General features: G+C 33.5%; 2 protein-coding genes across 2 annotated transcripts in view; one reads left to right on the top strand and one right to left on the bottom strand.

Annotated features, from left to right (window-relative positions):
- LOC132696904 (nuclear migration protein nudC) overlaps window positions 1-24,258 on the bottom strand; it is a 181,214-nt gene that overhangs the window by 154,375 nt on the left and 2,581 nt on the right. The window lies entirely within an intron of this gene.
- LOC132696827 (uncharacterized) overlaps window positions 1-24,258 on the top strand; it is a 42,307-nt gene that overhangs the window by 16,364 nt on the left and 1,685 nt on the right. The window contains exon 2 of the mRNA XM_060661879.1: window positions 23,611-23,712. Within this exon, the coding sequence (XP_060517862.1) occupies window positions 23,611-23,712 (102 nt within the window). The remainder of the gene's footprint in view (window positions 1-23,610; window positions 23,713-24,258) is intronic.

Raw genomic sequence — 24,258 nt, 5'->3', positions numbered from 1 at the left:
AATAATGAGCCATGCTACCAAATATATCCCCAAGTGATAGTCCATTAAAATTTATTGAGAACAAACAATTATGACAAATATCACAATGTGCTCTAATGCAGTAATTAATAAGCAAGGCAAAGAAATGATTCGAATCGGCATATCAATCTCAGGACACAGAAGCCAAATATCATGATTGATTTCAAAGAGGGACTTATTCAGAGACATTGACTTACTTGACTCTGCTATCGACTAATGCAAAAGTCTGTAATCCTGGTAATCCTAGTGACATCAAAGACAGTCCTGCCCGCGGTTCCACTGTAGTTGTAAAATCTTACTTGGAAACTGGTAAAAATAAATAAATATTAAGTTTATTTAGAAATCCAAAAAAAAAGGACTAACCAAAACTAAAGTTAGTGGGTCAAAACAGCATTAAGGACAGTACTTTCAAGTTTGCGACGTTGCCACTTGCTATAAAAAATCATCAAAACCATTAATGAATCGAATCGACTAAATTTTGTATTTCAATTTTGAAAATGCTAGAGAAAATTAACGTAAACCGATCTTCTAATAGACCCTTGGGTAAATAATAATAACAATAATAAATTAGTGTATTCACAAATTCAAAACCAAAGAAGAAGTAACCAAAACTGAAGTTAGTAAAAAAGCATTTAGAAGAGCGAGTATAAGGATTATTATATTATATAGTTATAAAAAACGATGGTGTGACACCAATGGCTGTGCCTCATTGGATTTAATTGTGTTGTGGACCACCACACTCTAGGATATCAGCACATAAACGCGAATATCCTAAATTTCTAGTTGAAGTTTTATAATCGAAGAATGGATAAGAAGAACAAACAAAGAACTAAAAGACCTCGTGAATGAATATGAAACAGTGGGACCCAGCGATTAGAGAAAGAAACCCAAAAGTAATCCTCACAACTTCAAATGGGCGAAAGAAAAGGCAAGGAGAAGATGAAAAGCAGAGGTGAAAAAATAAAAGATAAAAATAAAATTATCATCTAGAATCCTAAATAATAAGTCACTAATTCATTTGGCAAATTGAGAATAATCAGATGTTAATAAAAACCCGTAACCCATATTTATATCGGTATTTTTTTTTCGTTTTATATATACATTTTTTTATTTGCTATACATTTATTTTGTGATAGTTTATTTATATTTCTCTCCGTTTGATTATCTAATTTGTTTTTTTTATTTGTGTAAGTTTTGCAAATAAGAAGTGAAGTATACTTCACGCCGAAGCTTGAAATCGAAATATCCCGTAACTGAAGCTCGAAGAAAAATTTCAGTTAAAAGTCCGTTAGAACTTTCATATCGATAGAAATAATTCGTCAAATATTTTTATAAGCAAAATTACGTTTGCAAAAAAACCTATTTTTTTTTATTAACGCGCAATAGCTACTTGAAGATGTTAAAAATGACCGACGAAACGCGACGAAGTGCAAGTTTTCTCGGGAGCTCATAGAAGCCGGGAAAACTAGCTCGACGTGGCAACGCCGCCCTGTCAATTGCGCGAATACGTTACCGAACGGTTGCTTAAATCGACAATAATAATTATCGCTTTATGGATTTACGTAATGAGCGGCGTCGCCTTTTTCGGGGCGGAGTCGTTGTTGCTCCGTGAAAGTGACGAAGAAAAAAGAAACAGTTGAACGTTTCGCAAGTCCGGAATTTCCGACGGATCGCGATTTTTCCCGGCGACAGATGCAGCTGTACCCGAGAGGCGGTTAAAAAAAATCCCACTCACATATACAGAAAAATATTCAAAATTCTAGATACAATTATTAAAAAAAAAAAACATTATTTTCTCTGACGCTGACGAAATTGTTATAATCCCCATTTTTCGAAATGGAAATGAACGTTTTTGAAAACGTAGGAGAGCGTGGACCATCTCGTTTCCTTTTATGGACAAATAACAGTGAAGTAGGTTATAAATAAAAGAGACATAAAAAAAAGAGTTTTGGTCTGGCCCTGTATTTCAAATTACATAAGAGACAATTTTCATATTATTTGTAAGTTATCTGATAGTTAAGGTACGAAGGGTGTGTGAAATTGCCATATTTAAGAAGACAAAAAAATGTATTTTATTATTAAATGTATAATCATAATTTGGCAATTCTTTCTTTATTTTCTTTCTTCCACACTGCCAAGTGAGGTACCTATATACAAACATACATATAATTTTCATTTTGGGTAGATATGGTAGCAATTATTCCTTGTCCGGAAAATTAATCATTAAGCAAGCAGCATTAAGTAAGCACTCGCAATCGCGTCACATGTAGCCATGAAAAAGCCTTTTTGACGACTTAACTTACTTACTAATTACTACTTAACTAAACCTTTTTGAAGATACAGAAATTTCAGTTTTTAGTTTCATTAGTTTCATATAAAAACTATAACGTGCCAGCTTCGCTAAGAAATCTTCATCCCAACATTTTTAAAAGGAAATTAAAATATATTTTATCATTAAATATATAATCATCATTTGGCAATGCTATTTTCCACTTTTTCTTCATTTTTTTGTTTCTATATACGAACATATATATAATTTTGCTTTTAGGTAGTTTTTCTGTAAATTAAGTCTACATTATAACTTAAGTATGTGTGTCCAATACACATTCTTGTGTTTTAATTGGAAAATAAATATTATATTATATATTATATAGCGGAGCAAAAAAATGTTTTCCAATAAACCACGAAAATAAATCCAAAAAACGATTTTTTTTTTTTAAATCAAAAGCGGTTGAAATTGCATAGGATATTTTTATTCGCCAGTGTCGTTGACTTCGTTATTGGAAAAAAAAAAAGATTTTTATCTTCGTTTATATTTGAATGGGTGACGTAACGTCCTATCTCTCGGTGCGGTTTTTGTTTACTCTGCGAACGTTTAACTTATTCGCGGTCTTCGGAACGACCTTGCCCAATAAATATTCATGTTTTCGGGATGACAAGCTCGCGGATGTTATCCAACGTGGGCACGCGGTAACGACGATCCGTTAAACAACAAAAATTTTCGCCTATTTCGGAAAAACAATCAGAGTGACGCAGCAATTACAAAAAAAAACAAATAGGTTAGATACAACGACGATTAAAAAATACTTTGTAAGCGAACTACCTGAAGCAAATTTAAAAATTCTTATAAGAAAAATATTTTGCATAGATAGATACATGTCTACATTTCTATCTTACATTTGCAAGCAATTAGATTTTGTTATCGAACTGCTTTTATTTTATTTCGTAAAACTAGTCCTTTAGGTACAAATATATACAAGGAAATATATGAACTTAAAGTTTCATAAAAAACTTTTTAGACAATTTTATGTTAGACGGTAAAATCAAGATTTTATTAAATACTCCGTATACAGCGCAACTGCTACCAAAGATAGTGGCGAATTGCTGTTAAAACTATGTCAAATGTCAAAAGGTGACAATTTAACGAAAAAGGGTATATGCAGGTTGTTCCGTTTAAAAAATCCAAAATGTCGCTACTTTTCGAGACAATCGGCAACACTACGACACCGAAAATATTTTAGATCGCTGGAGGAGACTCAAATCTTTGTGCGACTAAATGTTCAACGAATTGTTAAGTCCAGATTTTCAACATTATTGGCTATTACGCGCAATGACGTAATTTTCATGACGTCATTTAGATTACAACATTGCTTTGTTTTATGCTGACGTTCCGTTAAAAGTTTATCCCAGCGAAAAATGTCACTGATACAGCTTTAAGACACAGAATGGCACTTTATTTTGTTTTATATTTTTAATGATCAACCACACAATGAAGTCCTTAGGTATAGAAACCTACGCGGCAGCACTCTTTTCTTTTCGAAAATTTTGGTTTAAAAAATTGAAAAGGATATTTGCACAAAAATTTACACCGAACTCAGATGAAATATCACTGTTTTCAGCCGTAACATGGTAATACCGCCAACGCTTTACACTTTAAATTCCTAATAATTTTAAACGAAAGAAATATCACCAGGTGATGGGGCCAGTAACCCCGACAATTGTTTCTTAAACGTATGATTTAAATATATTTCACATTTTTATTATTAGTAATAACAAAAATTACATTTAAATGTCTTTATTGAGATTTGAGATATGTAATATACATAATACAAACTATACAATAATAAAATCTAAAAGGGCGAAGTTTAGCTGACTACTGACTACTGAACATTGACCCAACATAATTATTATACACCTTTTTTGCAATACAATTTGTAACAAACGAATCCGTAGTAAAGAAAAATAAAATATTAGCAAAAGAAAAAGAAAGTAAGTAATTATAGAAATAATTCTGTGATTAATTAAAAGACGAAAAACCCAATCAGCACTTTATCTCATAACACGCCTTTCATGTTGTTCCGAAATAGTTTTAAAGATAATAAGGTAAAGAAGTGTCTATGCCGATTAAAAGTTTTCGTCGCATTCCAGGTAAACCTCAGCTCGTAAAGTGCAGATATGTATTGAGGTACAGTTAGTGTATTCTCACTAATATTACCATTATGAGTTTCACAGCGAAAAACTAGCTAATCTTTTAAAAAGGTAGGGCTAGAAGATATGACTCACAGAGTTTTTTCCTAACTTTAAAGTTCAATACATGCTTATTCGCATAGAGAGTCTTAAGTAAAAGATAAGTTTTTAACTTAAATAAAAAATGTGCTCAGTAAATCTTAATGATACGTCCACCGTTGCTGCTAAAACCTGAGTTTTATCCGCATTTAACCTTAAAGCATGTCCCTCACTATAGGTAAAAACCTGCTGCAAATCGAAATTAAAAAAAGAAAAAGTATGAAATACAAAATAAATTTTAGTCTATAAACATTTTTTGTGCACTTCGCTAAAATTTTTGTTAAAATCTTGAATTGCGAATTGAATCGAAAATTATTCCAAATCGCGAATAGAGGATAACTAATTTTAACCCGGCGATATATCAAGGAGCGGGCACGGCCAGTAACCCGGAGGCTAAGGTCTCTTCGAGAGACGAGCCGACCTTATTGCCTCATTAATCATTTGCCTTAATTAAATTTCTCGCGAAGTAAATAGATGACTTGCGAGATTTTTTGCAGCGCCAGTGGCTTCGCCCTTGTGTGCAGCTTACTTAATTATAACACACAAAACAAATTAGAGCAAAAAAAAAACAATCTCGACCTGTAAAGCAACCACATTAGAATTAAACGAGATGCAATGGCGACAATGCTAACAAAAATGTTTTTATAGATGATAAAAATTATTGCATTTATAGCTATTGGCCTAGTGGAATAAAACATATGGGCATCTACATGAATTTCCATCTACATTATTTTTTTTTACACTCCAGATATGTCATTTTAGGCGTTAGCTAAAGTTGAGCACTTCAGTGCCTGAAATGTGTCCCATTTTGTGTACTTTTGCGTTATTTTTATAGAGCGAAAGTTGCGGTCCTCGCACCAGTGCCAGTGTGTTACTTAGTCGGAAAACTAAAGATGCCACTAACAACATTTTCATGGTTTTTAAGATACAGGACATTATTAAAAATGCCGTATTTTGGGACCCCCTCGAATCTCCGTTATCCTTAGATATATTTAAAAGGTAATATTGCAACATTACATCCGTATATTTTTTTTTTCGAGAATGCAGTGGTGCAGATAATTTTTGTTAGTTTTTTATTATACCTGCATATATATATATATATATATATATATATATATATATATATATATATATATATATATATATATATATATATATATATATATATATATATATACAGTGTGTCCAAGATAAGGATGCACAGCATGGGGATCTCGGAAACTATAAGAGATACAGTGTCGGTTAAATTAGACAAAAGTTGCGCATTTTGATACCGAACAAGATCCCGTTTTACAAATTTGAAAATTCCAAGCCGTTCCGGAAATATCCGAGAAAAACCGAAATATTGCGATTTCGTTTTTATTATTTTTTAAAGCTATTTGAAAAGATATGAAAAAACGGAAAACACTTTTCCATTGGCACTTTTTAATCTCTCCAAATTGACGTCAACAAATTTTCATTACAGCGTTTCGATTCCATGGAACCACAATCAACTTTGATTTTTCTTATGGGACGGAAAAAAAGTACACACAGTATTAGGTTGTGCTTTTCATTGCGAATTCAACGATGTACGATACAATATGGTTACTTATGTTTTTATCCAAAAAAATGGATTTTTAATACATTTCAGCATTTAAATGGAGTAGGCCATGACAAAATGACATCCAGTCAATTTCAATGACACATTAATGTTATTTGTCTTTGTTATCAGTCGATCATAAGTTTATTCCTTTAGTTATTGTTTTTGTATTTTTATTGTTGTTGTCTTTTTCTAATTTATTTTGTTCTACAATGGAGGGAGGTAATTTTACAAACGAAGAAAAATGTGATATGCTGTCTTGCTACATCTGATGCCAAAGAAATTGTGTGGAAGCCGAGCGTATGTATTCTAACAAATACCCAGAGCGGAGACAACCTGACAAGAGTATTTTTCGGCGTTTGTTATTTAATCTGAAAGAATATGGATCATTTAAGAAGCCTGCATTATCCCGACAAAAACCTTCCAATGAAGAAAACCAATACATTGTTCTACAATCTGTTATCGAAAATCCACAAACTTCTACCAGAGAAATTGAAGACCAGAATGGGGTAGCTAAATCTACAGCTCAGTTTATTTTAAGGAAAAATGAATTTAAGCCTTACAAATTCAGAATATGTCAAGGATTAAAACCGGGTGACGACGAACGACGTAGACATTTTTGTGAGTGGTATACCAGGATGTGTGATGAGAGTTTTAATTTTCCATATAAAGTGATTTGGTCTGATGAAAGTATGGTGACCAATAACGGTATTTATAACAGGCGCAATACACACTATTGGTCGCAACAAAATCCACGTGTTAATAGACTATCCAGACATCAAGTTCGCTTTGGGTTTAATATTTGGTGTGGGATTTTTGGTAGCAAGATTATAGGCCCTATTTTCTATAATAATTCCTTAACTTCCGAGCGGTACCTTGACATCTTGAGGCACGATTTAGAAGATGCCTTAGATGATTTACCGCTAGGCGCTGTGCAAGGCTGCTGGTTCCAACAAGATGGTGCCCCAGCCCATAACTCCAGAGAAGTTCGCCAATATTTAACTGAACGGTTTGATGGAAAATACATTGGGACTTACAGTGAAACACCTTGGCCTCCAAGGTCCCCGGACTTAACTCCCTTGGACTTTTTCTTATGGGGCTACATAAAAAATGAGGTATTCAAAGAATGTTTTGACAACGAGGAACAATTACGTCAATCAGTACGAGCAGCGTTTAATAAAATTACTCCTGAAATGTTAAGTCGTGTTTTGGAGTCTACCGTGAGACGGGCGTACTTATGCCTAGAAAATGGAGGTCATTTATTCGAACATTTGTTATAGAATTTGTTTTTCATTAACTTGTTGGATTTAGTTGTTATGTTAAATGAACAGTTAGAGTTAGTAAATAAATAAACACATTAACTCGAACTTGTCAACCATTTTCTTTTGCCTTTCATCGTTCGGATCTCATGGCCTACTACAATAAAATACTAGAAATGTATTAAAAAGCCATTTTTCTGGATAAAAACATAAGTAACCGTATTGTATCGTACATCGTTGAATTCGCAATGAAAAGCACAACCTAATACTGTGTGTACTTTTTTTCCGTCCCATAAGAAAAATCAAAGTTGATGGTGGTTCCATGGAATCGAAACGCTGTAATGAAAATTTGTTAACGTCAATTTGGAGAGATTAAAAAGTGCCAATGGAAAAGTGTTTTCCGTTTTTTCATATCTTTTCAAATAGCTTTAAAAAATAATAAAAACGAAATCGCAATATTTCGGTTTTTCTCGGATATTTCCGGAACGGCTTGGAATTTTCAAATTTGTAAAACGGGATCTTGTTCGGTATCAAAATGCGCAACTTTTGTCTAATTTAACCGACACTGTATCTCTTATAGTTTCCGAGATCCCCATGCTGTGCATCCTTATCTTGGACACACTGTATATATATATATATATATATATATATATATATATATATATATATATATATATATATATATATATATATATATATATATATATATATATATATATATATATATATATATATATATATATATATATATATATATATATATATATACATATGTATATATTTATAGATTAAAAAGTTATCTTTTTTAACTTTTCAAAAATATATAAAAATATCCACGTTTTTCAAGAAACAGAAATAAATGGCAATTTTCTAAACTTAAATGCAGAATTTAATAGTCTGGCAATTAATAATAACAATAAATCAAAAAGTTACGTATAAGTTATCTTTTTATAAAAGCAAAAATACCTGATGAAGATTTTTTACAACAATAAGGTAATGTTAAAAATGACGAACCATTTACTCTTCAAAATTGTAACATTTTTGGACAAATGGCATATTTTCAAGCGGTTTTGGAATAAATTCCTCAAGTATTTTCTGATACATACGTGCTGTGCTTCAAAAAACCTATAAGCTACATGTCATTTGTCATATGTCAGTTCTTTTGACGTGTCACGATAAAACACGAATAAAACATTCCTCGTTCATTTTTTAGCATCGAATCTGCAAATACCAGTTGTTAAATAATGTCCAGCGCTCCGATGACACTTACGATCATTATTATGATTATTTATTATTCATTATAAGATCTTTAAGGGTACAAAAAGCTACAGTAAAAAAAATATATATTTTGACAATATCTCTGAACTAAAATAACAACTTAGTTTTTTGTTGTTAGATGGCACCACATATGACGTTGTTCCTGAATTCAATTTTTCATACAAAAGATATTTCTAGTATTTATCAATAAGGGCAACGGTTTTGGATAAAAACGGAGTTGAAGTTAAGCCTGCGTTGGAATTTTATAAGCTGTATCATTTCGTTGTACTTTAATTAAGTAGTCCTTTGCTTGCTACCTCTGACTTGGTAAATTACTTACGTAAAGTATTTGACACAGTTAAAAACTATCTGGATTTTTCTTGAAAAAAAATTATTGCAAAACAAAAATTAGTAAGACTTAATACTAGTCAACGTAGTAAACTGTTAAGTTAGTAATATAAGTCTCGAGGACAGAGCTATCCAAGCAACCAACCAACCAAAATGTTTTGAAAAATAAACGAAAAAATGTGTCTATCATTGGTTGTAGTTGATTGGATTATTTTCTTTCAGTTTTCGCTTCACTTCGGGTGATAATACATAATGTGGTTACTGCAACATAACACATGACATTCAAGAATTATATTCTCGAAATCTGCGAAATGATCAAACTTCAAAAATTCCAATGCAGGTTGTTGAAACTGAAACACAGTTTTTATCCAAAAAAAAACCGCTTTTAGTTACAAAAGCAAAAATATCTGGGTTCACTGAGCAGAAATGCAATAACTATATTTTAAAACTACAGCAAATAGGAATGTTTCGAATTTAATCGGTAAACGGAGGTTAACCTTAACTTTACAAAAATAGCATTTTCTTTCGCTCCGCATAATGGCGTTCGCCAGTTTTCGTCGTTTTTCTCCGATTTTTTTACGTTCGCAAACCAATCCGCCGCGCGGCCAACTTTCATTTATTTTTTTCCTCGGATATGTGAGTAATTTTAAATCGCCTTGAAAACCCGACACTATAAAATGACTAAGAGAGAATTTTTCGAGAACTGGTTCTCGAATGCGGGCAACGGGGATGTTGCAATTATATTATTAGTATCTGCACGGCCTTCGATAGACGAAGAGAAGGAGGTGGCGGTATGCGGCACGTAGCGAATCTTCGACAAAAAATACTTCGACGCTGCTCTGAACTTGAACTTAGTGCACAATCGAAGTGCCAAAAACGACCTTAACATTGCAAAGGTCAAATGTCGGCCTGGGAATGATGCTGATCGCCACGCTACAGGTCGCAATAGGAAGCTCTATTATTTTTTAGAGTTTATAAGAATCAATAGAATAAAATTAATTAATAATCAAGATAATTGTAAAATGAAAATAAGGAAAGTTAGGAGGCACGCTGTAATAATGCAGATGCTATTAATATATTTTTAATAAATTCCACTATCACCAAACCTTGCCCAACCAAAAACTTCATAAAAATAACATTATTGATGAAAAACAACTTTATTGGTGGAACTGATGAAAAATTTATTTATAGTTTAACTAAACGTGGTTCACATCCTTAATATAATTAGCACTGTTAAGAATAGGGCAAAAGAAACCCACACCATCAATATCACTTTACTGCAACTTTGTTGCCCCACAATTGTATAGTATATTGTCCACATTATTAATGACTGCAGATCGAACATTTCATATAAATCGCCAAACAATATAGGACCCGTAATTTTTAACAAAATATCTACAGAAATATAAATTGTTAATTAGAAAGAAACTTAACGTCAAAACTAAAGAACTGTTTAGTTGAAAAATGTTTTTACAAAGTTGAAGAGTTATTATAATAACGTGGTATGTTATATGCACTTTGTTAGATGTTTTAGCTTGACGAATTCTTGTACGTTTTTGTGGTAATGCCTACACATATTGTAAATTTGTCTTATGGAAATAAACTGAAGTGAACGGAATATTAATTCTGATTTAAGTAGATTTTCCGATTTTGTAATAAATCCTCGATTTTTGGAAATGACAATCAAATGGATAATATAAAAAGCAAAGTAAAATTCTCTATTCTCAGTTTCGCATTTTTGTAACAAAAAAAATACAGGATTTGCTCTAGATTCTCGGCTAAAATTCAGAGTAAATATGATTTATAAATATCTTTCCTTAAGACTTTTGTCGTTATTGGCCCTGAAAAATAACTTTAAAAACTGCCTTTTCAGTAAGCAAAATGCATTTTTTAATTTCTCGGAATATAATTTTGGCACTATTATTGCCATTATAAAGTTATTTATTACTATTATTGTTATTATTGAAATTTAGTATGAAAATCCAGTACATTAACATAGCAAAGCAGTTCACAGGATAGTAGAGTATAGGATGCGATGCAAAAAAAAGATTGAAAAATATCTTAGGTTTGATAGGATCGAAATATAATAGAGATAGGTTAGTTTTTTTTTACACAATACTTGACAAAGAAATACATTAAGCAAAGTTCATTTTAAAATTAATTAAGTAAATATAACAAAGCAATTAGGAATTTTCGGAAATAAGGGAAAAAGATTAAGCTTGGTGTAACAGGTTTTGGGTAGATTTGAGAGGCATTATGGTTTTAGCATAAAAAGAAAAATCTTATCCGCAGTATTAAAACTAAATGTACTTGAATATTAATTATTCCAGTTTTATTAACAAAAACTTATTTACAAAACTAAACAAGCATCTTGATTCCATTACAGATATAAGTTCGTGCAATAGCGATAGGAAAAAGGTAGTGGAAAAAAGGCAAACCCTGTTTACGGTTTTGTACACAGATATCCATAAATAAAATATTGATTTTGTGGCTTTACTACTGAAATTTTAAAAATGTATAGAAAAAAATTCTTTAATTTTTTGTAAACACAACTATTAAAAGTTCGTTTTCATAACAATAAAAAACTTTTGATGCCATATAAGATTTAGCAAAATATTAAATGAAAAAAGGCCATTATCTTTTTTTTTTAAACTAAATGGAATGCTTTTGGGCAGGATTTATTACAAGACAATTTTTGGAAGCTCATCAGGATATATTATGCCACATTTATAAAATTAATAGAAAGATCTGCTGTGTATGTTGGGAAATAAATTTGCAGGTCATCCCCATACCTATGATAGTTACATTTAGTTATATGGTGGACTAGATCAGATGTAAAAACCGTAAAAAGGATCGGTCCAAGAATAGAACCTTATGGAACACAGCTGTTTCCGTTTAGACGTGATAGCAGGTCCCTCAGCCCCAGCCAAATGCAAGGTTATAAAAAAATTAAACCGCCTTTGACTATTTTCCATTTGTATTTAACCGCGTACATTCAAAAAATTCATTATTTCGCCTCATTTTTAATCCTTAAATCCGATCCGAAGGCCGAACATAATCGATCTGACTGTATAAATAATGCATATACCGACGAAACTCTTCCTGAATGGCTGCGAAACAATTACCGCTATTGACGAAATTAATTCACGTTTATTTTAATTAATGCCTACGTGCGAGTGCGAGTTTCGGCACATAGACACACCTTCTCGGGATATACGTAACGAAAACAAAAAAAAGGTTCGCCCCCCTCCTCCTCCATCCCGAGCCCGCGTTCTTTGTCGAACAAAAGTTCTGTTGCACCGCCGGGCGCGGACCTTGATCTTTTTTCTTTCTTTTCACGAATTCCATTCACGCGTTTTACGATTAGCTCCTGTTTTGATGACGAGAGATCCGGGGTATACTACGGCGACCCAAAGATTGTACGCTTAAATACTCATAACCTTAAACATCAACAGAAATTTTACGGGATTTACCGTAATTTATTGAGGATTTGCAGCGATTTACGGTAATTTATTGAGGATTCGCAGTGGTTTACGATAATTTATTGGGAACCTTGGGACATTTGCATGGATTTGTGGTGATTTATAGTTTTGTTATTGGTTATTTATGGAAATTTGCACGGATTTACGTGAATTTATCTGGGCCAAAGAAACTTTGTATATTTTACCAGTTGGTGAAGCACCACTTTGCATTTGGGGTTTGCTTTTATCTATTAGCAAAAGAAAAAAATTAATGAACCGAACATAAAAATTGATCTTTAACACTTCGAAATATATTCAGTAATATTGCCTGTGACTTAACAACGCGCATGGGACAGTAAATATATCTTTTGTAGGAAAGTATTAGAAATTTTCCCGTCTTCAAGAAACAAAAAATTGTCTTTTTTGAAATAATTTTCCAGAAAGAAATACATTTTACGACAAATACATTGTTTTTAAGACAGTGTTGTTGTTTGTCCACAAGTTAAAAGTAATTATATTAAGAATGTATTGGTCTTTTTCTGTTTAATATTCGCTTTACTGTTCGACCACGGTTCCAGTTTATCACATATTTCTGTGTCAGATATCACTCTGTCTCTGATATTAATACAACATGGCTTTGTCAATTGATCGGGTTTCAGTCTAGATCTAGCATATTAAGAGAAGTATTTTCTGAAAATATGCCCATACCAGTGCGGCGATCGTTGTTTAAGAAGGAAGTGCGTGGAATTTGGGATTTTGCTCGGAAAATTATCTATCTTAGCTAAATCATCTTATCTGCTAATTTTTACCGTCCCGAGACTACTCAACTATTTATTTATTTATTTCATTTTTTTTATATCCCTTCAAACAGCGCTTACTTTGGAAGGTACAAAAAACGACAACAGTGGAAAGAAAAAGTAAAACCGTTAAAAAATAGAAAAGGATCTGTGAAAATCTATTTTCTATTTGTGCATCAAATTCCAACCATAATTCATGTATATTCCAATACCTATCTCTTAATTTTTTTGAGTAAAAAAATTAACATGTCAAAGAAATTATTTTATTAGGTATTGAAAATTCCCAAAATTAACTTCTTGACAATATGCTAATCTGTTTAAAAACTCTTCATTCATTAATTTGCCTTATTTCGTTTCTAATTCTACATATTTTGTTCCTATACATTTTTGATTTCAAATATTTCCAGGGAAACTTTCCAGTTGAGTTCCAATGCGCTGTCTCTCTCTGTTTATCTGGCATATCAGGCCTAATTTGGATTGTAGAAAGAAACTGTGAGAGTAGGAGTTAAGTTATTTTGAATAAAATGCAAATATTATTTTTTTGTGGATACTGTCTAATATTTGTACTTCAATACCTACAATTTTGTTTATTTACAGTATCACTTAAACACACAGTCTGTGGTTGGGATCATCTTCGTTTAGCTCCTGTAGTAATGTAATCTTGAACGCATGATACTTTTCTTCTTTTAATACACGTAAAGCTGTTCGTTCGTGAACATCATTATTTGAAGCTACTTTAGAAGATTGATTGATTGATGACGATTATTCTCAACTTATAAAATGTTTATTCTCGTGTTCTCATTAATTTTTGGCCGACCTGACCGATCTTTTATATGTCCTGTTTCTATAAATTTTCTCTTGATTTTACTCATTGTCGATCATGTAATGGGTCTTTCTGGATATTTTGCATTAAACAAATTACAAACTTCTTCTATAGTTCTCGTTGTGTCTCCATATCTAATGAAAATTAAAATTTCAATCATCTAAATAAATAAATCAAAAATAAAGCAAGACAATACTCTATTAATAATGATACACAACAACTTATGCTATTAGATTATTACGTTAGATTTTAGAATAATTTGGATAGCCTTATGTAACACGCACAGTCTTTCGTCTCTTATTCTTAAGTTAACTAATTAATGCTCATATAATTTATTATATTTATTTTATATAAACAAAACACCATTCAAATAACGAGTGATACTCAACTTGGTCATTCCAAACAGAGACATTAACAACTTAGGTTTTATACTTACTTCTATACTTTTGAATTATTTATTTTATAGGCTTTATTTACAATTTGTTTATAATGTTGGGTAAATTTCAAATTGATCTACAATTGAACCCCGAGCTCCCTTTTTCCTAATGAACATCAAGCCTTTAACCGAATAGAACTTATGTGTGAAAGTTTGTATCTGACATGGACATCGCATTCTTACTAAACTATTTAGACACAGAATATTTTGAACTTATCTTATCTAACAGCGATATGGAGAAAGTTGTTAATTTCGGGGTTTAAAAATATACCTAGCGCTTAGGAACTCCACGTAATTTCAGGATAATTTTGATTTTATTTCGTTATCTGACAAAATAGCCCAAAAACACATATTTACTATACTACGTTTCAGTTTCTGTCTCTCATGATTGTTAATGTTGCGCGTACGCGCTTCCCGTGACTAAACTTTTGGTTTCACTAGCATTCGAGTAATAATAATAATTAAAAAAAAGAAATCTTGAAGCGTATCCGACCGTTACAAGAGTGGGCGGGAACAGTGTTTATTAGACAAGTTAGCAGCCTTTGGCAATTTAGGGGCGGCTCTCCGACGTTTTAGTTCGCAAACGGATGCGATAATTACACCGGTCGCGCCATACCGCACGGCCCGCGGTTTCCAACAAAGAAAACCCGTACACGTAGGTATATCGGGTTGCGTTTTAGCTGATAGGTCGGGTTTCGAGAATGCGACTCGCGACGTCCTTGGCGGCCTGCCTACGTGCACATAATATTTAGCGAAGTACATTTTCCAAACCGGACCCCTACGCATATCCTTTTTTTCTGTAATTTTGAGTTATCATCCTCGTTTCTGACATAGGCAAAGTTTGAGAGCGAGAGCGAGAGACAGAATGAGAAATTTTTCAAAACAAAAGATATATCCGAGCCCGGTCGCATATGAATTGGACCAAGAAGATATATTAACACAATGTTGCATTTTAAAACTAATTTTTATTATTTTTTTTAAATAACTCTAACAAAAACAACTAAGATAATTTGATGCGATATACTTTTAACAAATAACTAATATCAGGTTATTTTAATTATATAAATAAAAAAATAACAAAAAATATTTCATAAGGTCTGGTGCATATTAATTGGACCAAACGCTACCTTAGTACTACCTGTGTGTGCAGCCACCTTTTTGTTTTAAAACGGCACCGATTCTCTTCTGCATAGTGTGTTCATAGTAATGTTTTACAGTATTCGGGTTGAAACGTCCCAATTTTCCTTAAGTTTTGGAATTAGTTCAAGAATAGTGCGGAGTACTTTTTTCATATGGTGCCACAAAGTCTCAATTGGAGATAAGTCCGGGCTACTTAAACAAGTATATTCATTTCTGCAAACTATAACTTAACAGTCGGAAATATTCCTCCTTCTCAATCAACGGCAGCAATTGTTTTTCTAAAATAACTAATAATAATAATTGCAGCATTAACGGTGCCATCAAATCCTTGTCTACCAACTTTTTTTGAGACAGTCTGCGCGATATTGTTCGCCTGGCATTCGGATGATTCGACCCCGTGAATCACAAACACAAACTTTAAACTTAGATTCATCGCTCCAAATAACTGAGTCCCATTGATTTGGTAGTCATGTTTTATGCTCCGTTGCCCATAAAAGTCGATTTCGTTTTTGTTGCGTGCGACTTCTCTTTATTATTTAACTTACTTTGTAGTGTGTGTAGTGTCTTTTGAAACTCTTCTACCAATTGCATGTGACCATTTTACAGCTATCTTTTGCAGCTCTGCAATCTTGTTTGATAATTGAGCGAAGAGTCCGCTTTTCTCATTCTGTGGTCTTAGAACGACGGCCGGTTTCCGGATATTGCAATTACTTTTAAATAGTGTGACAAAGTTCCCCACCCTGCGTTGCTGTATTTTTTGCAATTTGTACCCGGATACTGAATTTTTGTGGGCAGCAACAATGCGATAACGTCTTTCCGCGAACCATTTTTGCGAATTTAGACGCTTAATTGACTACAAGGCAACAATCTTATCATTATTTTTTGTGTTACCATGGCCCGCATAATAAACATATCCGATAAATCTGATTTCCGGAAAATTTTTCATTAGTATTATGCATTTTGCATTTCAGATTGTCGCATCTAAAATACGGGGTTGTAGTAGTGTAGTTGTAGTATATTTAGGCCCATAGAATAAAGCAGGTGTCACACACTGTCAAAGTCAAGATTGGACCGCACAAAGGCGTTAGAAAGTCTGACCAGCGACTTGGGATCTCTAAATTCTTTGCTAACCCTTGTAATAAAACCCAAGTTTCTGTAAGCCTTTTCCATTATGTTTCCAGTATGAATTTCAAAACTCAGTTTTTTTTGTATAGTTACTCCAAGATGCCTTATTTGCTTTACTTCCTTACTAAAGGGTGATTCAATAAGGGTTTCCACATTAAAATAATAAAAAAACTCGGAAGAATATAAAAATATACAAACATTTTTATTTGCCATTTTAGATTAGTGTATGACAATTAGGTATGAAAGATGATGTCATTCAAATCAACCCCGCGACTCATGTGGCATGACGTAATTCGTTCTGGAATAGTGTTTGGTTTATTTCTATACACTCTGCTTTTAGATACCCAAAAAAAAACCTAGGGGAGTAAGATCACATGATCGCGGCGGCCAATTGATATCGCAGTTACGTGAGATAATCCGACCAGGAAATTTGCCCCGTAGCAATTGCATCGTTTCTCTGGATGTGTGACAAGTGGCTCCATCCTGTTGGAACCACAAATCTTCAATGTCCATACCTTCCAACTGCTCCCAGAAAAAATCAGATATCATGTTTCGATAGCGAACACCATTAACCGTAACAGCGTTCCCCGCATTACCCTCGAAAAAAAAAGCGCCAATTATTCCTCCGCACCAAACAGTCACTTTTTGAGGATGCATTGCTTTTTGAACAATCTCTCTTGGATTTTCTAATCCCCAAATACGAGCATTGTGTTTGTTTACAAAGCCACCAACGTGAAAATGTGCCTCATCGCTGAAGATGATTTTCGTTGAAAAATGAACCCCTTGTTCTCGTATCCATTCTGCAAACACGCGGCGTTGTTGATGATAACTCCTGAGTTATTTGGATTTTATATGGGTGTAGATGCAAGTCTTTTGTTAAAATTCGCTGTGTGGTTGAATACGTAAGGCCCACTTGCTGCGATCGATGACGAATCGATGTGTTTGGATCTTCGGCTACACTTTCGCGAACAATGGCAATCTTTTGATCTGACCGACCTGCACGAGCACGTCGAGGGACTTTGAGGTTAGTTGCAGATCCAGTTTGCTCAAATTTTTGAACCACATTCCAAATTGTCCTCGATGATCGACCATTTTCATAATAGGCTTGCACAATTTTTACAGTTGTTCAGTCGTATATTGCTCCATGACTAATTTTGTTTATGTTTTGAGGTTAGAAATCTCATATGATAATAAACAAATACAGTGACGTTTCAAAAATATTTCAGATGTGGAAACTCTTATTGAATCACCCGTTACTTACTCCATTGAATTTATAGTCAAAAGCTTTTTAATTTCCTGAACTTAACAGTCGGTTTCTTGAACCTATCAAGGTCCTCCCGAAACTTGCGACAGTTGTTGTCGATGCTCCTCACAGTCAAAACGAAGACATTTACCCGCGTCCGCTATGAACAAAGAAAACAGAATAGGTCCCAAGTGCGACCCCTGAGGTATGCCAAAGGTGATATCAATAGATTTAGATTTACTTCCCTTTAACTCAATAAAGTCCTAGAACTAATGTATGAATGAGGAGTTTTGTAAAGAGAACCGTGCACACCGAGTTTTTCAAGTGTTACTAACATTGTAGGATGATGTACTTTATCGAATGCCTTGGAGAAATCAGTGTACGCATTATTTAACGCCTCAGACAAATCCTGAACATAAAGTGAAAAATTAATAGCAACGGACCTACCCCTAAAAAAGTCACGTCGCGTTTCACCAAGAACGTACCTAAGTTTAAAAAATAACTCCTCTGATATAATTACCTGGAATAGAAAGAATTGATATGGGTTAGTAGTTTGTGATATGAACAGGCACTACTTTGGCACAAACTTTTGTTAAAGATTAAAAAATTTATCTGGCCCAGGGCATTTATTTATATGCAATTTGTTTAACTCAATTCTAACCTGCTCTTCAGAAATGAAGTTTAAAGTAATATGTTAATATGATTTAAAGTTTTCTCGGAGTGGTAGGTAACGTCCAGTAGGAGAAATTGTGCAGTTACCTCAAAGCATGACATCTTTATCTGTAGCATCTTTATATATAGCTAAGACGTGACGTAACTGCACAACTGCTCTGACTTTCTTGTGTCATTTTCCGCCAGCCAAAGCTGAAATGGAAACATGCAATACTTCCTTACGACCACGATGTCAGCAGCGCCACCATCCGAGAATAATTTCGCGAACAGGGTAAAACGCGCACGCATGCGCAGTCATATACGGTTACATAATATGAATATTATTTATGGAAAGTGCCGGTCCGCGGGGCGTCACTTCCCATTCGTCCTTTGATATCGTATATTCAAATCTTTCGCCTCGACCCAGTGGTTTTGTTTCAAACTGCCGACCCGTACGACAGAAAAGTCGCATATATAATGATATTCTTAATCCGGCCGGTATCATTTACATTTCGACTTCGCGGGCGATTTAAACGCGATCTGGCGGACAATTTTCAAGGCCCATTTCGCGGCACCCGACGTATTTTTTTTTATTTATTTTTCTCAGCGCGCGTGCAAAAACGAGGCCGAAAAAAATTAAAATTAAATTTCAAATCGCGTTGCGCCATTCCGGGCGACAAAAAATGTCGATAGATGGTAATGCAGTAGCCCAACATCAAAATTTTTTGCATTTTATATCCAAAACATGAAATGAAATGGGGTTGTTGCCCTTATGAATTGTATAAGTAGGGACGTTTTAGTATCGACATTTGATTCGTCAGTGTTTGCAAGACAAAAAATGAAATAAATACATTTCGAATTACAATTTAATTGTAGATTGCATGTGAAAACAGCATTAGAGAGTGCCAGATCATGCTAGATTACTTTCACTTGTCAATGTCAAAATATTTAATCGTTTTATCAGTGCTTCAAGTCCATGTTGGGCAATGGTTAAATGCTACTTTTCTTAAAAGATTACAAAACAAAATTCAGTTGAAGGCAGAGTTCGAAATGTTTGCAGTACTCCATGAAGATTGCATAATGTTAGGAACGATTTAAATGACTGAATTTTTTATTGTCAAAATGCGCAAGGGGCTAATTTTCAAAATTCAATAAAATAGTGAAAAATTATAAAACTATTTAGTTTTTAAATTTAAGCTACGGTTAAGTAATAGAGAAGCAATAAAACATTTGCGGCGATTCATTTTACCGTCTTGCCAAAACTGACGAATCAAATTTTTCAAAAATTTCATTTTGACATTTTGAGATATTGTTTTTATGTCAAAAATTAGACATTTTAATTAAATACGTGCATACAAAATTTCACCGTGCTATATAGGTAGGTAGAACAAATAATGTCGGGGGCACTGTAGATAAGCTGGTGTTACCTACAATTTCGTCGGAAATTTAATTAATTAATTGAATTGAATTAAAAAATAGAGTATTGGGAACCACAGAGACATGCCTCGAACTTATAAGATAGGTAATACATAGAAAAGAAAAAATAACGAAGCGCGATAATAGTTTTCACTTACCAATAAAAAAAAAATTAGTTAACAAAATAATAATAATAATAATACTTATAGAATGTAAAAACAAAAAAAAAAGAAAACGAAGCACGAATTTATCTGTAAAAAAAAGCTATTGCCAAGGTACCAGGCCTCAAAGATTTGTTTCTAAAATAATCTAAAAACATATCTGAAAGCAAATCACTGTGGATTTAGAAAACATTTTAGCACCACTACAGTGCAGGCGTCATAGTGAATAGTACTTGTACGGTCATTCTTAATTTAATACTTCATAGTCACAATTTAACATTCGCAAAATTGAACTATTTTTGAATCTCAAATAATTCTTAAATAAATCTTACTAAAGATATTCTACCAGGTCTTCCATTAAGGGCAACGAGGTACGGTATTAATAAAAACAGCTGTTCCTAAAAATTTGAAAAAAAAAAGCAATTCGGAGAAGAGAAAATGCGGAAAATTATTTTTGGGCGGAATTGCCTCTCGACATAAAAATAGACTGGACAGCTATATCAAGAGTGCAGAAGTTTAGATATTTGACGTGTTGGTTTGGAGAAGATCTAAATCCAGATATGGAAATAAGAACCAGAATAGAAATAGCTAGAGGAACATTTTTTAAATTGCGAAGCTTGCTAAGTGACATAAGCCTTAACACCCAAATCCGCTATAATTTCATTAAATGCTACGTCTTTCTGTGCTCTTGTATGGGGGCGCGTTGTCGACGCTCAAGTTTAACAGGTCGAACAAACTAGAAGCGTTTGAAATATGGGTTTATCGTGGTATGCCGAAAATGTTCTGAACTGACCAAGTAATTAATGAAGAGTTTTTACTGCGAATGAACAACGTTAAGCAAAAATGCCTACTTAGGACATATAATGAGGAGTAATAAGTATGAATTTCTAAAACTTATAATAGAATGGTTAAAGAACGTTAGAGAATGGACAGAACTGGACTTCCTGGATTGCTGAGAAGCGCACAAGATGGAAATGAATTTGCCAGAATAGTTCTTCATTGAATGAAGCTGGTACCTAAAGAAGAAGACGTGGTACGGACACATGGAAAGAATTTCAAACCGCCGATGGCCTAAAAGAGTATTCCTTTGGCAGAAGAAAACGAGGAAGCCAAAACTAGAAAAAGTCATCTAACAATCGTAACATCTGAGGACTGTGAAAACTGATGAAACATTTTCAATTATTCGTTTCTAAAATTATAAACTGTTATTTCCCTGTAGAATTTTGTTTCAATCGACAAAAACGTTAATTAAAGCTTCACGTGACGAAATCCCGACTCTCGTTTTTGTAGGTTAGGAGTCCGTGTTCTCGGCCTACTTAAATCAAAAACGCGCGTCAACAATCGTTCCTCGAAACTCGGGGCGCGAGGCAAAATTCTAAAAATGTCTATGAGACTCTGCTCGGATAATGGCGCATGCCTTGGACATAATAAAACGCGATTATTATTATAAATAATAATAACGCATACCATTATGTTATATGGAAGTTATATGGTAATCGGTCACGCGCGGTCAGTCGCGAAGTTAACGTCCACTTAAGTTGTGCAACATGATAATTGTTCCGGAAGGTCGCAAGAGAGAAAATAAGGTCGCTTGACACGCATCTTTTAACCGGCCGGAGGTTAAAGCTATCGAGGTTTCTTTTAAATTATGCTCGTTTGGAGAAAATTCCCATTGTCGTTTTTATATGGCGACGGCGGAATAACTAAGCGATTTCGATCGTTCAAAATGATGCCGAACGCTTGTTGATAAACGCTAGGATCGACGTTGCTAAAGTGGGTGTGCTTAACATGGCGAAAACACCATTACTAGCCTTTATTGGCGATTCAAGAATTCGATGAGACCCCTGGCGCGGGAAAAAATGTTTAAGTATTTCTATTATTATAATATTAAAGGAAAAACTTTCCGGCTTCAAGTCCAAAGAGAAAATAACTTCCTATGTTTGATAGATGCCGCACAAGAAACAATTAATTACCAATAAAAATTAACGAATGTAAAAATATTACTATTTAAATCTACCCAGCATACTTTAGCAGAACTACATCAACATACTTGCACATTCCATCTTCTTGCAACTTTGCCAGGGCGACGTAAACTTGGCCCTTAATTTCACAAAGAGTGCTTTTATTTTACCGGCTGCCCTTTCTTGTAGCTGGATTCAAAATAAATATCTTTTTAAAAGTTCTGTATCTTTATGACGGTTCAAGCTAGAGCCCTTAGTATTTTTCGCAAACAACAGCAAACAGATTGGAATAAGACGTTTCCTTTGCATTTTCCTGTATTTGAAGGTGCTTTTCTCTGACAGTTTTTACTGAAATCAACCCATCCTCTGGATTCTGTATCTGGTGTATCAAACCAACATCAAATTATATATTTGCTCTCTGATCGAGAGTTAATAATTTTCTGAAAGCAATTTAAATCTCCAAATGCTCAATCTGTGTACTTCCATTACCAATTGTTTTTTGTCTTCTTTAAGAGGGTGGCTGGCGCGACTAGTAATTATATTGACTTTAGCTTCCAGCTTCCTTTTCAGTTTATCCAAAGTTTAGTATATTTTTCTTCCAATGTAACAATGGAGGTAGTAATTAATTTTGAAAAGCTAAGACGATATACCTTATAACACGCTTTAATCATAATGAAACATTTCGAAAAATGCTGTCTAAATAAGCAATGAAATAATTTGGTTTAGTTGTAACATTTTCCGTTATTATCTTACAAAATACACATCGGACAATTTGAGTCAACGTCAATTTTTCCGCGAACTGTTGATTCGATTTGGATATATTGGATTCTTTAATTGTACCCTAAATAATCAGAAGAGATGTTATGAAAAACATTTTTATTCAAGTTTAGGTTTTAGGCATATATATAGTGTTTAAAAAAACAGTTCTATAATCATATTCTGCCTGAATTTCCGTCAACATTATTAGGTGTCTGTCTAAACCTAATCATAGCTTCATCTTTTTTATTCGAGTCCTTATCTCTGTTATTAAACGAAATACGAAATACAATTTCAATCGAATAACGATTATAATGACAAAACACATTATGCAAAACTAGCACAACATTATTTAAATGAGACCTTGAACTGGCCTTCAAATCCATGCAGTCCAGACTTTAATCCAATAGAATATTTATGGGATAAAAGAGGTAGGCAGCTGAACGATTATCAACCCCACCTGCCTCCTTGGATCGTTAAAAAATTTACCATCAAATACAGATAGACTTGTGTATAAACAATGTCAAATGTCATTCCTTTTCCTACCAACCAAATGCCAACTTGATGCGTTACTTTTTAAACCGAATAATATTATTATAACATTTTGTTCCAGATTCCGGCAGATCTCGACAAGAGTTGGCACATTCCCAGACCCACACTAGCTCGTAGCTCTGAAAGTTCGCAGGGTTCGACGTCTAGCAAAAGTAGCACTCAGGTAAATCATCAATATATTCTTTTTATTTATTTATTTTTTCACGCGCTCCGACAAAAGGGGGGTTAAAAGAGTTACATCGCATTATTTGAGATAAGTGATCTGAAATCCGCAATAAATCTTCCTAAGCATCTTGTGAGCGTAAATTTAAAAAGTTCAATGATTTTCAATAAATTCTAGATGTTTGTCTGAATATATTAAGCTCTATATGTAAATGTATAAGAAATATACTACTTTTTGGTTATGTGTTTTTGTATACATATATAAATCAGTATTTTTCTATAAACTAAATAAACTGTTTCAAAATTTGTATTAATTTTTAATCAACTGTTTTACATGTCTTGTTTTACCCTCACTTTTGATTTTTATATTATTTTATAATTATGAATTATAATAACCTTCTGGAACAAATAATGCTCCGCCCTTATCAAAACCAAACCTCAAACCTCTACGGATATGTTCAACAAAGGCTTTCGCAATGTACATGACAATGCTCAGCCGATTTGCACAAAATCGATCAGCAAAATTCACGATATTATCGAACGCAAT

Source organism: Cylas formicarius, unplaced genomic scaffold, assembly GCF_029955315.1.
Source record: "Cylas formicarius isolate icCylForm1 unplaced genomic scaffold, icCylForm1.1 PGA_scaffold_1__22_contigs__length_36826433, whole genome shotgun sequence".
NCBI classification, from domain to species: domain Eukaryota; kingdom Metazoa; phylum Arthropoda; class Insecta; order Coleoptera; family Brentidae; genus Cylas; species Cylas formicarius.
This window is presented reverse-complemented; position numbering and strand designations above follow the sequence as displayed.